Source organism: Perca fluviatilis, chromosome 3, assembly GCF_010015445.1.
Source record: "Perca fluviatilis chromosome 3, GENO_Pfluv_1.0, whole genome shotgun sequence".
Lineage (NCBI taxonomy): Eukaryota > Metazoa > Chordata > Actinopteri > Perciformes > Percidae > Perca > Perca fluviatilis.
In genome coordinates, this window is record NC_053114.1 from 30,653,378 (window position 1) to 30,669,878 (window position 16,501).

Here is a 16,501-nt window from a genome sequence, read left to right on the forward strand (position 1 = left end):
ATTCCTGATTAAATTTCTTGAGTGGGATGATCACGTTGGATGACACTGTCCTGGTGTATGTATAAGTATGTATATGTATATATATGTATATATATATATATATATATATATATATATATATATATATATATATATATATATATTTATATATTTAGGCTTGATGGATCTCTGCTATACATTACTAAGTAAACCTAGAGAAACACGTGACAAGTACAGTATTAAATATAATACTATACCTAGTCTAAAAGTGGCATCAGTAGTCAGTAAATATCTGATTAAAGAAAGAGTGAACAAGACTGGAATCTGACTGAACATTTGATGCCAACTTTCAGTAAATGACAGCTTTTCATACTGGGGGGGTTTCAGGTACTAAAAATGATTGAGGTTTAATACCCAGCCACATCAGCATGGTGTTCCAGGCTAGTGTTGACTTTCATTTTTAGATTTGAATCTTTATTTGACATGTACTTTTGAGGTTTGCAGAATTCTTTTTCTTTTTTTTTTAAGAGTTGTATCCAGAAACAGCTAACAAATCTTTGTTCGACAAAATATGATACCTTATAATGGTTCAACAGAATTATAATATTGGACACAGTTTAACACTTTTGTCTGAACTATATTACAGTTTGACTTAAAAACTAAATCATTATAATATTAAGAAATACTGAACTCAAAGTTGCAACAACAAAACCAAGATTTTGAGAAAATGTTAAATGAACAAATGTAAAGCACAAGCCTCCCATCCTTTTTTTCTGCACAATATTAAAATCAATAACTATAGTTGGGCAAAGGTGAAAAAAAACTTCTCAAGTCTTCATGGCACAGAAATGATTTTATCATGATAACTGACACAAGGAACTCAAGAGGGATCTGATTGATCTTGGTTTGGATGATGAAAAGACAGGCAGATCCATTGCACAAAGGATTCAAAGTCCATTTTTGTCTTCTTGTGTAATTACAAATAACAATGTCTGATGTTACAAACATACAACTACACACATACAAACAAATATACACAGATTCAAAAAATAAACAATCTAAATCGGTAGCCAGGTATTCTGGTCAAATATTATTTCAGAAAGGTGACTAATTATCAAAGTGCATATTGATTTGGTCCTGCTTCAGAGTGTATGCTACTTTAACAAGTAAGCAGTAAATCAGCAATATGTACTCATGTATTTCATTTAGGCGTCAGCTTAATGTCCATTGTTATTATGGTTCCTCTTTTGGTTCTAAAGCATATTCAGTGACAGTAATGATAAATAAATGTTTACCTCAACAAAAGAAACTACATTAGCTGTACGTCATAATTCATGTTACATGTTATGGTGGAAAGAGTCCCATGGCCAGTGAATGTTTAACAGAAATACATTTCACAGTCATCCAATGGCTTTAAAAGTCACACACACACACATCTATTTTCACACTGCAATCTCACCAGGTTAATTGATTACATTAACACATTTATTTTTGAGAAGTACTTTGGGGTTGAAATAAATGTCTGTTCACTTGCCAGTCGATGTCTGGCTGTTCACCCGAGCCCTCGTTGCGGAAAATGTGCCACATCACACAACTGTGATTTTACACAGAGGTGTGTTTGACTGTGTGTACGGAGTGTGATTCCCTCTTCATCTAAACCAAGTCAGTGAGGCTCAGTCCATTAACCGTTCAACAAACCATTCAATCTACAAGAACCAGTTCACAGCGCTAAGTGATCTGAAAATCAAAAGCTGTAAAAATCTTAAACAAACAGACAGAGGTATTTCTGTCAGACAATCAATACTTTGTACTGTAAAGCTGCATACATTTAAGAAAAACTTTCAGTTGGTTGAGCCATCTTGCTGTGCTTAGCAGAACTTTGTGGAATACAAACATTTTGACTGTTTGGTTTTGTTAATATGTGAATACAATAAGTGTATTCTTCATGTTTGTGGTCTCACATTTCATGTGTTTTGAAAAATGTGGCTGGGTCTAATCAGACATGCTGCCATGTGTTTTCATAACTCCTGTGTGAGTCCACTATGGTTTGATATCCCTGTATAAAAAAACATGGACACATTTTACATAGCTGTATGTTTAAAGGGACTGCATCAAAGTATGGCTGTAAAATGCTTCTTCATTCTAATCAAAATATCTGTATGTGGTAGATGAATCTATTTATTATACATTTACTTTCAAGAGTATCTTATACTCTGTAAAATGATTCTTATTGTATGTATTAAAAACATGACAGTACACATCTGGGGGAATAAGCCACACAGTGTATTTCAAAGTTGTATCAGTTTACACCCTGAATGTGAGAGTGACACAAATTTTGGATCGTTTGTATAAATCAATCCACCCCATGCTCTATTTTACATCTATGGGTATTTAAACTTCAGTGGTGGAAGGCAATAATGGCTTTATGTTTTGTCTGGAATCACACCTGATGTAAGTATTTCTACTGTGTGTGTGTGTGTGTGTGTGTGTGTGTGTGTGTGTGTGTGTGTGTGTGTGTGTGTGTGTGTGTGTGTGTGTGTGTGTGTGTGTGTGTGTGTGTGTGTGTGTGTGTGTGTGTGTGTGTGTGTGTGTGAGAGTGTGCGTGTGTGTGTCCTATCGGGAGCGAGCTGAGAAGGAGCGCATGTACTCAGTGAGCCAGGGGTTGAATTCTGGTTGAACCAACTTTCTGGCCTTGTCCAGATCGGCAGACTTGGCTCTCCGGCGCTCGGTCTTCTGGGTCTGGATCTGGTGCTCCACTTCCCGCCTGGTCTTTGCACGAAGAGCCGACTCATGGATCTACCGGGAAAATAAACGTTATAATCAACTGTCAGTTCCTGTTGACACTTGTGCTCAGTCACAACACAGCTTGTCACGTGTAGATCCACAGAACGGTAGACAGAATAATTACCTCAGTAGTCGAAGCTGCAGGGCCAACATTGTGGGTCTTCTTGCTTGCCATGTTTGAATTCTTCTCTCCTGAAGCGTACAGAGCAAACGGATGCCTGCTCTCCTTACCGTCATCCCCGGGCTGCCGTGTGGGTGCAGGTCTGACCCGCTGGGAGCGCCATGTTTGCTTTGAGGATTTGGAGGGTTTACTTTGCTGTAGTCGGGATCCTCCAGTGTCTCTCGCTACAAATTAGATAAGACATACAGGTTAAAATAGCAGTGCCAAAATGCCTGATAATACTGGTACATTCAAATGTGCATACAGTAAGTTCCTTGGAGAAAGATTATCAAGAAACTAAGCAATGCAGAGATAAAGTTGCTGTCAACATTTATGAATAAATTTGTAATGAGGCTGTCCTGGCTCACGCTGCTTACACAATGTGATGTACTTTGTACTTTATGGTACTTGGTTCACAATGTGATATGATTATTATTAGCAATGTCCCTTTTCACGACATTTCTATATAATAAGGGAACAGTTTAGTCAAACATCCATGACATTTCATATGTTTGTGATGAATTTCATGAATGTGGTTATGTTTATTTTTATCAGCTGTATCAATTTGCCTTGATGTCGGTTTTATTTGTTAATGTGCATGAGTCTGAACTTGAAGTGTTCTTAGCTAGGGCGAAGTATCGTTCTAATTTCGATAATAAAAATACCTGAGTTTTATTGCTAGTTTTATATTGATCAATGCATGTACACTAATTATATTAATTTACTTTATTGACGATCCATCAACTTGTAACTTCACCCTATATAATTTCATGTAAATACCAGTCAAAAATGTTATCACATCAAAAATACCAGAGTTTCAGTATAGATACTATAATGATTTTTTACTTGGAGGTATATAACTAGGGCTGAAACTATTTTTTTTGAATTTTTTTTACTGAAACTATTTTTTCAGTAACAACTCAAAGATATTCATTTTACATTACGTGTCATTTAGCGGACGCTTTAATCCAAAGCGACTTACAATTGCTTTATATGTCAGAGGCTGCACGCCTCTGAAGCAACTAGGGTTTAAGTGTCTTGCTCAGGGACACATTGGCTGATGTATCGCAGTGGGAATCAAACCCGGGTCTCCCCCACCAAAGGTACATGTCATATCCACTGCACCATCATCACCACAACCACCATGTCATAGAGGAGTGTAAACTAGAAATATTCACATTTAAGAAGCTGGAATCAGATAATTTGTACCTTTTTTCCATAAAAAAAAATTACTGAAACGACGATCAAAATAGTTGGCGATTAATGTAATAGTTGACACCTTATTGATTAATGGATTCATCTTTGCAACTGTATTTATAACCATGTTATTATCCAAAATCTTCTAAACACAAGCAGTCGGACAGAAGAAGAACTTCCGCCAAATAATATACCTAGTCTAAAATTGGCATCAGTAGTCAATATCTGATTAAAGAAAGAGTGAACAAGACTGGTAAGTGACAAGCTTTTCATACTGGGGGGGTTTCAGGTACTAAAAATGATTGGCGGTTTAATACCCAGCCACATCAGCATGGTGTTCCAGGCTAGTGTTGACTTTCATTTTTAGATTTCAATTTTTATTTGACATGTACTTTTGAGGTTTGCAGAATTCTTTTCTTTTTTTAAGAGTTGTATCCAGAAATGGCTAACAAATCATTGTTCGACAAAATATGATACCTTATAATAGGACCTACCCAGTCCTATGGATGTATTATATTAACACCCAGTCCTAATCACTATGAAGCCAGGAACCTTTTTGAGAATGTGTAGTGTAAATTTTTAGCTTAAAATGAGCTTAAGCTTTATAGTCATTTTGCTATACTCTTTGCTATACTATGTTTTTGCTTTTCATCTCCACTGGGGGAAGCCATCGTTTCTGTCATCATCCTCCTGCCCATCACATCCATTTTTTTCTCCTTTCTTTTAATGTTGATCATGATTCTGACTCCATCTCAGTACTTATGCATATTTGAAAGACACTGAGGAATGTGCACACTAACTATGCTTTTAACTTTGAATTACCTCTGTCTTGTTCCCTGTGAGTCTGCTGCTCCTCTCTCTCCTCCTCTAGTACTCCTGTCTCTTTGGCACCTTCAACCTGTGCGCCTGAGGAGTGAATGTCAGATATGGTACAGTAGAGTAACATGCATACATCCCGGTGTCTTCATCATTCATCATGTATCATTAAAACGTATGTATAGCTCATTTTTTACCATGGACTGCAGACTGTCGAGCAGACACATTCTCCTCTTCTTGGATGGGAAGCCTGGGTACCGACCGCATGGGTCTGCCCTGCTGCTGCTCCTGCTGTCTGTCCACCCTCGCCCCCTCACACTCCTCCAGCTCAGGCTCCATCCTGTCTCTGCTGGTCTCGGACCCTGCCTGGTTCTTGCTGGGAGGAGGGGGGCTTCTTTCTCCAGACTCTGAATCACTGTCTGGGCCACTCCAGAACCAGGGGTTGTGTGTTTGCTCCAGCAGCCTGCGGGTCAGCCTGTACTTCAGCATCTCCTCATAACACTTAGTGTAGGTCTCCCATTTGGGGTCTTTGAATTTCTTCATGTACTCCGAGCGGATCCTCTTGATCGCCATGTTGAACTGAAATCAAAAGAGGGCAAGCTGGAAAACACTAAAAAGCTAGCGTTATTACACACGAATCACAGGCTAATGAGATATGTAATATACATTGGAGAAAAAAAATAAGCCTAAACAAAGCCCTCGCACGTAATAAGTTAGCTAGCTACGAGGTTTTCAACACCCAGTTCTTAACTTATTTGAGGTTTTGGTATCACCGCCAGACATTTAAACCATAATGTGGACACAGTTAAAGCCAATGGCAGATAAGCTAGAGGCTTCCCCCGGCTAAAGAACCCGCCTACTTCCTCCTCATCCCGGGGAGAGTTCACTCAGTTCGCCTTGCTGGGCTGAGGGTGGAGATTAAAGTCTAGTTTTGAGAAACTTACCAACTGGGACGTTCCCTCTGTAAATTCAATCGCCGTTTTACTATAACAAAAATAAAATTGGCTGAATTAATTTTGAATTCGGCCGCTAAAAGCAGACGTTTCTTGAACGCGATGACGTAGGTGACATCTCGTCATCTGATTGGCTCCAGGCACGACTGTTGAATATTCCAAATTAAAGGTTAGCCGTAATCACTGTATGAAAGCACTCCAAGCTTTATACCTGTTGTGCTATAAATCATCACAACCCGATTTCCTTATTGCTGAAATACGATATTTTGGAATCAAAGGCTTTAAAATAAGCGTGTATTAAATCGTCGTCTAGGACATCAGCCTATAACACCGTATTAGTGATAATATCTGGCTACTGGTTAAACATTTGCCCGTTGCTCCATATTGTCTCCTGTTATTTATAGATGTCTGTTAATCATATGGTAACATGGAGCACCGATAATCGCCTGTCAGCGCTCGCAGAAAATAGCCTAAACGTGAAATCTCACTGACAATCCATCGACTCTCATCTATAACAGTGCAAGGCTTGACAGCAGAAATTCAGGGCTGAAGAGTCTAAATATATGTAGGCCTACAGTAAATATACTTACGCTGGTGTCGGATTTCACGGAAGCAGAGCAGAACAGATGGCCTTCACGGTGCTGCTAATCACAGGCTGCGTCTCTTAGCTCCGCCCGCTTGAGGACGTTTTTAAAAAGCCAAACACACCCGCAACAGGTGGCCCGGGCCGAGATGCCAGGAATGTGGTCGGGGCGGTAATGAACGATTGGCTAATGATTACTGTCACATGGTAAAAGAGGATGAAAATACAATTAGTTTTATTGTATTTAGACTATTTGCACAGATTCAACACATACGATTTTATTGAGCAATTGTTGCTTGTTAAATTAGGCTACGTATGGCCCCAAAAAGTAGGCTACCTTACCCAGCTGAATATTTATGTGCGCCTATGCACACAAGTTTGTCTTATATAGGCCTACCTGTAGCCTACATGTAGGCCTAGTCAAGAGGTTAAGAAATGAAAATGTGGGTGTAAGGCTATGATAGGTCAATGGGGTGATGTATCCTAAATTATGTGGGCCCAGGGTGGTGCGCGCCTGCCGCACCCAGCACACACCATTGTGCTTTTAGCCCAGACCCACACCCACACCCCACACCCACATAACCTGATGAGCTTCCATGCATATAAGGTAGGGCTGCTGAGATAGCCCACTGTACACGGGGTCTGGTTTTGCCTAAAGATGGTCTGGGGGCCGGGGCTGCGCATATGGACAGGGCAGGCAGGCAGCTCAACGGGATTCAGAGCCGGGTGTCGGGTGTCCCATGCTACTGATCTGCTCAGTCTAAGCGGAGCTGCTGCTGCTGCCCAGGCACATTCCTGGAAAGTCAAACTCCAGTGTCGGAGCTTTCAGGCGTCGTCTTTCACTACCTCTGTCACCAAGCAGCCCCCAGCAGCAGTGGCTGATGGGACAGAGAGAGACCTCCTGTCTCCCTCTCTCTCACCCATCCAACTATGATCCAGGGAGCTATGATCCAGGGAGCCGTGCCAACAGCCTAACTTCCCCTGGCACCTGATCAGCTGATTGGTTTATTATATTGTGTGTCATAATCATATAGCTAGGCCTATAATTGCTGAGTCAATTAAGTCTCTCCCGGGCTTGATTTGGTTAATTTTCCCCCAATAACTTGTTGGGATTACTTACTATTGCATTTTAAGATGATGTTTATGGTTGGCATATTCATTTTCGAGTTATACCATTATGCTTGATATCGTCCATATTCTAGTATTTCTTTTGTAATTTTCCCCAAAACTACCTTTTCTAATAGAAAAACAAGGCCAGGGTCAAATATACCAAATAATGGACTTTAATAAATTATCAATATGTATATACACTTACATTCACATGTGTTGGGCAACATGTTGTTCTTATTTTTTTTATTAAAGGTTTTTTGGGTGGATGCATGGTTCAGTGGTGGATTCACAGCCTTTCTCCGTGCAACACAGACAACAAACTACAAAATATGCACATTTTAAAATGATAAAAAAAAAATGCATATGTCAACAGCGCAGACAGAAAGTCCATTGACAGCAGAGTGTTGCAGTGCCGCAGATGCTGATTCTCCTTGTCGCTTGATCTCCAGATAGCTGGTGGTGTAAATGATGGAGAAGCTGGAGATAAAGATGGAGAATTTAGAAGCACTTCCTGTGGACAATGCTGGGGCCTGCCTCGTCGTACTCCTGCTTGGAGATCCACATCTGCTGGAAGGTAGACAGGGAAGCCAGGATAGAGCCACCGATCCAGACGGAGTACTTCCTCTCGGGAGGGGCAATGATCTGGGGGAGAGGGAGGGAGACAAAAAGGATCAGTATAAGTGCCAATACTTCATCATTTGTTCAGTAGATCCCTGTGGGTAATTATCAATGTATGGTAAAATATTTAAGTTTGGGGATATATTGTGATTTTGTTGTTGTCATAATGTGTACCTTGATCTTCATGGTGCTGGGGGCCAGAGCAGTGATCTCCTTCTGCATACGGTCAGCAATACCAGGGTACATGGTGGTACCACCGGAGAGCACATTGTTGGCGTACAGATCCTTACGGATGTCAATGTCGCACTTCATGATGCTGTTGTAGGCGGTCTCATGAATACCAGCAGACTCCATACCTGGTCAGGTGAGAGAGACAAGTGTTAAGAGGAGGGGGTGGGGTACCTAGTTGTGCACAATATCTGTAGTGCTGTTCGTAATGAGAGAAAATGAAGGATTATCTGACGTACCAATGAAGGAAGGCTGGAAGAGGGTCTCGGGGCAACGGAACCTCTCGTTTCCGATGGTGATGACCTGACCGTCGGGAAGCTCGTAGCTCTTCTCCAGGGAGGAGGAGGAGGCAGCGGTAGCCATCTCATTCTCGAAGTCCAGAGCCACATAGCAAAGCTTCTCCTTGATGTCGCGCACGATCTCACGCTCAGCTGTGGGGGGACAAGTTGATGAGATTTTGTCCAGAGTGACACATCACGGAGACAGACACCATGCGCGTAATGGCAGACTAATTAAGTGGGCTGAACTACGAAAGTTACAGAAATGTCTAAAGCTGAAAAATAATTGTTTGCTTTTCTTGAACAAGCAGCTACATTACATTTATCTGTGTCTGTTAATACATTTTAATAATTTAAAATAGTATGCCTAATTTTTTCTTTTTTGTTGTTGTTGCTGGTCAGATTAAGTTGTTATGTACAGCAAACAACCAGTTCAAAAACTGGTAAAATAAAATATGAACTTGTGATAATCATCTAGATTCTACTTTATGTCTCTATCTGCCTAAAGCCGGACTAATGGCCTGCGTCTTTCTTTCAGATGCTTTGTTATTGGAGTAGGCCAAGTTCCTCACCGGTGGTCACGAAAGAGTAGCCACGCTCAGTAAGGATCTTCATCAGGTAGTCGGTCAGATCGCGACCAGCCAGGTCCAGACGCATGATGGCGTGGGGCAGGGCGTAACCCTCATAGACTGGGACGTTGTGGGTCACACCATCACCAGCATCCAGCACAATACCTGTAGAGAGGCAAGGCGAGAGTTTAGTAAAGTCCGGAAGACAAAAAGTCCTCAAACATTCCAGTTTCGTGCGTAAATTATGGCAAATGTGGGCGATTGAAGGAGGATGTACAAGTACACAGTGAATGTGTATGTCATAAGGACAAAAAAAACAAACATAAACAGTCCCAGACTAGCTTGTCGACTGTGCGTAAAAGTTGTGCTCAAAATGGACACAATGGGAAATTGGCGCATTAATGGTTTAGTTAATATTATGTGTTGCAATTTTTATATAATTTTATCAGTTATATTTATCAATTACATTATATTTGGAAAAATAATGCGTCTGTCTATTTGTATTATGTATGTTCAGGAAGCTGCGTCTGTGTGATGAGTAGTCGCTGTTGGTTGTTGTCAGTCTTACCGGTGGTACGGCCGGAAGCGTACAGGGACAGGACAGCCTGGATGGCCACATACATGGCGGGGACGTTGAAGGTCTCAAACATGATCTGGGTCATCTTCTCTCTGTTGGCCTTGGGGTTCAGGGGGGCTTCAGTGAGCAGGGTGGGGTGCTCCTCGGGGGCAACTCTCAGCTCGTTGTAGAAGGTGTGGTGCCAGATCTTCTCCATGTCGTCCCAGTTAGTGATGATACCGTGCTCGATGGGGTACTTCAGAGTCAGGATACCCCTCTTGCTCTGGGCCTCGTCGCCGACGTAGGAATCCTTCTGACCCATACCGACCATGACACCCTAAAGGGGGAGGAGAGGGCAAGATAATGGAAAGGTTACATCAAATAATCTAAACAGAGGCATGACCTTCTGGCTTGATTAAAGTATTTACTGTGTGATGCAAAAGGCATGTTGACCATTGCGTAAATGTGCCAAATAACGGCGTGGGTCACAGAGACAGACAGAGAGCAATTGTGTGACAGTTCATCTGTGACTAATTTAGTCTCAAAGAATCATAGGCCACATTGCTGGTGGCAAAAGGAGTCACATTTACATGGCTCATTTTAGCTCAGATACATAATGCCACGCTGTTATCGCCTAATATTTTATAACTGCAAAATCTCAGTTAAATATGCTATTCACTCCAGTAGGATTTTTCTGCCAAAATAGTGTACGATTGTACAACTTTTTTTGTAAAAAATACTGTAAACTGAAATGTATTTCTCTGCACAATATTTGTGATTTTTTTTTTCATAACCTACACTCAGTAGCAGTTAGTATGTCCTGTCTTGTGTGGAGATTTTCTCAGCTGTTTACCTGGTGACGGGGGCGGCCAACGATGGAGGGGAAGACGGCCCTGGGGGCATCGTCTCCGGCGAAGCCAGCCTTTACAAGACCGGAGCCGTTGTCGCACACAAGGGCGGTAGTTTCCTCGTCGTCACACATGTTGGCTTCTGTAAGAGAGGAGGGGAAGAAAAAGAGCTCAGCCCACTAAATCAAATCCACATGGCGATAAAAACTGAGACTTGAAAGACAGAAAGGACTCCCTTACTAAAACTTTGTTTCACCCTTTTGTTTCCTGCAAGCTCACTCCAGGTGTCTTAATTGTAAAGACTAAGAAAATTACTGGAAAATAATTGTAACATTTACTAGAGCATGATCATTATCAGGCATATGCCTTGCGCTAAACGTTCCCATGGCACACTGACACCAGGCCATTACGCATGGCGTATACGCCTTTACAAACCTATACAATCACATCAAAACTGAACAAAATAGAACTACACTACTGTTTTCCTTCAGATATGAATCTGAATCGCATGAATCTCGACTAAGGATATGTTCTCTAGGCCCATATTATTCTAAATTTTCCTTAAGCAAAAGCAAAGATCTAAGGTGTGCTAAAATTCAGGTAAATCTACAAAGCATTCTCTGAGAAGGGTGATGATTCACCCTTCTCAGGTCAAATATATTCATACTTTTTAATTGGTTTGAAGGTTTGCTCTTTCTGCATCAGCACATTTTCAGGATTCAGTGTTACACCTATTAAGATGCTGAAGTCAGTCAATCTGCTTTATCTATATATCAATCAATGTCTCTATCCATAATTTCCAGATCCTGAAAGTTCAGATAAGAGCTTCTCCTGTCCAGCACTGTATTTCTATGATGCCTCTCAGCCTACTGTTTACAACTATTGACGAATCTTTTCCTTCTCCTTCAGCACCAGGCCTCTCCTACAGTCTAGCCTATCCTCCAGTGGAGTTGTGCCTCCAGTAGTATCTGGTCCTAGGCGTCCTGTCCCTGGAAGTCCTCCCTAAGTTCCTCTCCAGTAGTTCTGCTCCAGTGCTGTTCTAGGCCTAGCCTGGTGTCCCAACCTGGATGTGTTGCTTCAGAGTCCCAGCAGGATCTTACCTTAGGGGGGGTGTCTGCGGCTTTGAGAGAAAGACCCAACCAATGCTGTTGCTGAACCAGCTACAATTTTCTCTACTGCCCGTCCACCTTATATACCCAACCTCCACCATTCACAAACCTCAGCACTGCCCCCCCATCCCTGCCCTCTGCCATATTAGGATGCTGACAGGCCGAGGGTGAGGAGTGGGTGGGGTTGCAGCAAGGAGGGGGCTCCATCCATTAGGTTAGAGGAGAGGGTCCGGTCTGACGCTGCGCGCCCCCGACGAGGAGAGAGCGCGCGCCATATATGGAACTGTCGCTTTGACCTCCCATCGAGCCTCGCGAGCCCACCTCGAGGTCCGTATAAGGTGCGCGTGGTTCAGTGGGGGTTTTCTAGGGGAGACGCCAGTTGCTACCAACCAGGGTTATAGATTTGTGTCAAGTAGGCCTCATCCACCCTTAAAATGGGAAAATGCTGTCCTCATCTGAACAGATTTAGACCGCAGTGAGAGCCAGGACCCAAACTACTGACTGACAGATCAACCAGAAACGGTGCTGCAGCCTGAAAGCGCCAATTAAGAGTTCAACTCACAAGATAGCAGAAAATTATTTGAAAAAAGCTGAGGATGCATATTTGGTGTGTGAACTGTTAAATAAGTGCTGCTTCATCATTCCAATCATACCATTTCAGTCATAACATTTTAAATAGATTATTTGTAATTATTGCATTAAATGCTGCAGGCTGATTGACTCCAGCTTGCATAAAGTTGTGCCCAATATGGAGTCAGGAGTAAAAAACTGGAGGCATTTTTGCATTCATACATTGTAAGTGTATTTGTCTCTTCAGCCTTATATGGATGTACAACATGTTATGGTAAAAATTATTATACTGTATAGGCAATATTGCAAACTGGACTCCCTTTTCTTAATTATGCAACACTTGCACACCTAAGACACATTAACAATTGGTTTAATTCAAACATACTGTTCTGCAGACCACATGGCCTGATATTCACATGTCTGTCAGAGTCTTATTGAATAAATAAGGAGAGAACCCCTGGAACAGCCAACAGCTGAAACTTTATCTGCAGGAGTTACTCTGCTCTGTCACAGGAGCAGTTGGAATAATTATAACTCTACTGAAGGAGGGGGGCTAGTGCATGTGTGTGCATGTGGGAGTGAGAGATGGAGTGTGTGGCCATGCATGCACATGTATGTTTGTGTGTTGTGGCATGAGGCATCAGAAGGAGTGGAAGAGGAGATGCCAAGGAGCTTATAATAAACTCAAAGGAAGTAAGGAATGACAGAGTAACAGGGAGAAGTGTAGAGTAAAAAAAACAAATACATTTAAAGAGGTAGAGAGACAAATAGGCTTGATTTGGTAAATTGAAGGAGCAGAGGCACCTAAGAGAAACAACTCTAATGACACCTAGGAACAACTGGGGATTCCTTGCCAACAGCAGCTAATGCCATGTGTTGACACAAAACAGAAAAGAAGATCAAATCAATGTGGATTAGTATCTCTGGAACTTCATGTACATAACAAGAGATCCACAACATTTTTGTCAAAAAAAAATTAGATATTCTAAAGGAGGGACAACAATTATAGAAGCATGAATAAATAAGTGCAGGTCATGATTGTTGGTACAAACACATGACTTATTCTGCATTAATCATAACCTAAAGCTGGATTCATGTGGGAGAAGAGAAATGTTAACATGTAACCTTTCATGACCTGGCTTCTCTTTATAGCAGCAACAGAAAGCTTCAGTATGGTTTGCAAGGGTTTGCATATAAAATACAGTGTAAACACAAATTTATGGTAAGGGAGAGAAAAGTTAATGGTGAGCAAAGAAAGTGAAATCTTTATGAATCCGATACTTATTTTAATTAGTAAAGTTCCATCATTTAAAGTTGCCTTAATTGGCCCTGCAAGTCTTCAGGGAATGCGGTTTCTGTGCATGCATGTGTGCGTGTGTTGTGGGAGGGGGCTGCAGAGCAAGGTAGAGCTACTTTTATGCACTTGTTATGAACCATTTCAGATTAGAGGGCCTGTGAAACACCTAAAATGTAAAGGGGCTGGCAGTTGTCAGGGAGTGAAAGACAGAGGGGAGGGGAGGGGATGGGAGGGGATGGGAGGGGAGGGGAGGTCGGAGAGTCAAGGAAGTCTCCTGGAAAGTCTACTTGGGGAAGAGGAGGAGAAAGAGGGAGGTGAAAGGGTGTGTGCAGCAGGTAGCAGAAAAGATGAGTTTAGTTTGTCAGAAGATATGTGTCCAGCCAGTTGAAGAAGAGACTTTGGACAAGGAGCATATTTTTTATATTAGTGCTTTTTAGAAGTACCCTTTTTTTATTTTATTTTTTTAGCCAGTAAATTAGAAGATAGGTATAGACAAATGGATGTTTTTTTGTATAAGCATGCTCAGTCGCCTACCTTGCTACCTGCTCAGTTAGATTTTTATTTCAGTCACCACACTCACGCGCTGTCTCTCTCATGGGAGCACAGAGGGTCAGAGTGACAGAGAAAGTGTAAGAATAGCACAAGGCTCGGCATTCAATCGCTGGAACCAATACACTTGCTGTACACAAGTCTCCTACCTTTTTAAGTGTGGCAGTGTGCTCAACGACTGAGGCTTCTGTGTACAGTACAGCACAGACAGGAGGCTTGTCGGAGATTTTGGAGAGAAGTCAGGTGTTACAGTGAAGAAAGTCTGAGCATACTGGTACCACTGATATTGAGGATATTGTAATTTGACAGGTAAAGGTGCTTTAGGGATATATTTTTTTCAAGTTTAGTCTAACAATAGTCAGGTGTCCAAATGTACATTTAAACATTTTTTGCTTGGAGACAGACTTGTAAAAACGTGGACATATCCTTTAATAAGAAGTACAACTGGTGTGATTTAATCCCATGAAGTGTCAGGACACATTCTTCTTCCTGTTTAGCCTAATTTTATTATGTTTTATTTATTATTTATTAGTTCCGTGCTGAGTGTGCACTGCTTTCTAATGCTCCTGATGAGGGTAAGCAAAACTCCTGATAATCTCCTGAAACCTGTTCAAACACAATCCAAATATCTCCTAAAGTTAAAAAGCCATTTTAATGTAATTTGTAGTAGAAGGGGTTCTGCTGCGGAGAGGAATAACAAGAGCTGGGCAGTATTTCACTACAGAGAGGCAGAACTGTGAGCATGACCTCTGATCAGTGAGATTGTTGGGCTCTCTTTTTCATAGACAAGTGGTGGGATGTCTCTTATACCCAGTCATTTATAAAAAAAAAAATTTTTTTATTATAATATAATATCATTTTATTACCTTTATATCATAAACAAGCTGGAGAATGACAGGAAAGGGGGAGAGGGGTGGGAGAGAGATTGGGGGATGACACGCAGCAAAGGGCCACAGGTCGGACTCAAACCCGGGCCGCTGCCAAGGACTCAGCCTTCTTTTCTTAAGTCTTAATGGACTTATTTTATTATCTTATGAACAAATAAAGCTTTGTGTGATGTCTTTTCAAGTGACAAGCAAGGATGATCATATTTTGTTGTGTAAGGCCAAAAAAGGATCAGAACATTAGTTCCTGTAATTCCTCAAATAGCCCGGGGTAGATACAGAGAAAAGCCGGGGGAGCTGCAGCACATGGAGCTGGAATTGGAAACCCACGCACGGCTGAGCAGCACCTGGTGAGCTGCACGAGCCAGCTGAGCTGTCCTATGCAGAACAACTGCTGCCTCGACTGGTGGGGTTGACCCACTGTTTAGTTTTAAGTAGAACAATGCATTAAGAAAAGAAATATTAGTTACTGATCACAGAGAGATTACACTGTCCAAAGGAATATGGTGAAAATAATCTAAAATCAAAAGGCTTAAAACGTATCATATACGGCCACCAAAGGTCAAGAATGAACAGACATGAACATGTCTAAAGGGAGAGCATAATTCACAAGATATATTTCAGTTTTATTCAGTTGTATTTTACAGCATAGCTTTGCCTCTTGTGCTTGTACTGCTTTTAAATCACTTTTAGAACACATCAAACATACAGCATGATGATTTAAATATCTAAATAGGTTGATTGACACATGCTCAATTTATCTTGATAGACTCTCAACCTGCCCCACAAGAGCAACAAACACTTAAAAGGGATGATAAATCAATCAATTGCATTCATTTACTGCTTGGCCATGACCCGTCTATGTGCCAGCAGATGGGACAATGTGAAGAGTCTAGTTGTAGGAGAAGCTCAGTGCACAGTCAACACAACCTACCAACAGCTGAATACACATTCCTCACATCATTACCAAGAAGTTTTATTTTGGTATGATGGATTGAACATTGATCCCACTAACCTGAGCAGTGAACACTTCTGAGCCTGGCTGTAGCTCAAAGCATGAAGCATCAACGCCACCTACTGACAGCCTGACATACTGCATGGAAACACAGTTGTGAGACAAACACAGTGTTTTAACCCTTGTGTGTGTGTGTGTGTGTGTGTGTGTGTGTGTGTGTGTGTGTGTGTGTGTGTGTGTGTGTGTGTGTGTGTGTGTGTGTGTGTGTGTGTGTGTGTGTGTGTGTGTGTGTGTGTGTGTGTGTTTTTAAATATGTTCCAATGTAATACTAGTGTACGCTGTATGTGCCTAAACAGACTTAACAAACAAACAGACAAAAAGTCTTCCCACAAATAAAAACTATTAACATCTTACTTTAATTACTTTTACAGATAATAATTTAGCAAACAAAAAAATAA

At 41.4% G+C, this 16,501-nt stretch overlaps 2 protein-coding genes across 4 annotated transcripts; both read right to left on the reverse strand.

Moving 5' to 3' along the window:
- Positions 1–813: 813 nt before the first annotated feature.
- On the reverse strand, positions 814–6,584 carry ccsapb (centriole, cilia and spindle-associated protein b). Of its 3 annotated transcripts, none has more exons than XM_039796039.1 (5): positions 6,480–6,584; positions 5,134–5,515; positions 4,943–5,026; positions 2,888–3,108; positions 814–2,775 (listed from the first exon to the last, which is right to left on the reverse strand). In XM_039796039.1, exons 2-5 carry the CDS (start codon positions 5,507–5,509, stop codon positions 2,593–2,595), a joined length of 864 nt encoding a protein of 287 aa, XP_039651973.1. In that variant the 5' UTR covers positions 5,510–5,515; positions 6,480–6,584; the 3' UTR covers positions 814–2,592. The 3 variants fall into 3 exon arrangements, with proteins under 3 accessions (XP_039651973.1, XP_039651972.1, XP_039651974.1); XM_039796038.1 differs by having other exon boundaries at positions 5,134–5,546; positions 6,480–6,574; XM_039796040.1 differs by lacking the exon at positions 6,480–6,584 and adding an exon at positions 5,881–6,473.
- A 1,224-nt stretch (positions 6,585–7,808) lies between these two features.
- acta1b (actin alpha 1, skeletal muscle b) lies at positions 7,809–11,883 on the reverse strand. Its single transcript, XM_039794904.1, has 7 exons — positions 11,780–11,883; positions 10,685–10,821; positions 9,844–10,168; positions 9,279–9,440; positions 8,668–8,859; positions 8,375–8,556; positions 7,809–8,224 (listed from the first exon to the last, which is right to left on the reverse strand). The coding sequence occupies exons 2-7, from the start codon at positions 10,811–10,813 to the stop codon at positions 8,081–8,083; spliced, it is 1,134 nt and encodes a 377-aa protein (XP_039650838.1). The 5' UTR covers positions 10,814–10,821; positions 11,780–11,883; the 3' UTR covers positions 7,809–8,080.
- Between the last annotated feature and the right edge of the window lie 4,618 nt (positions 11,884–16,501).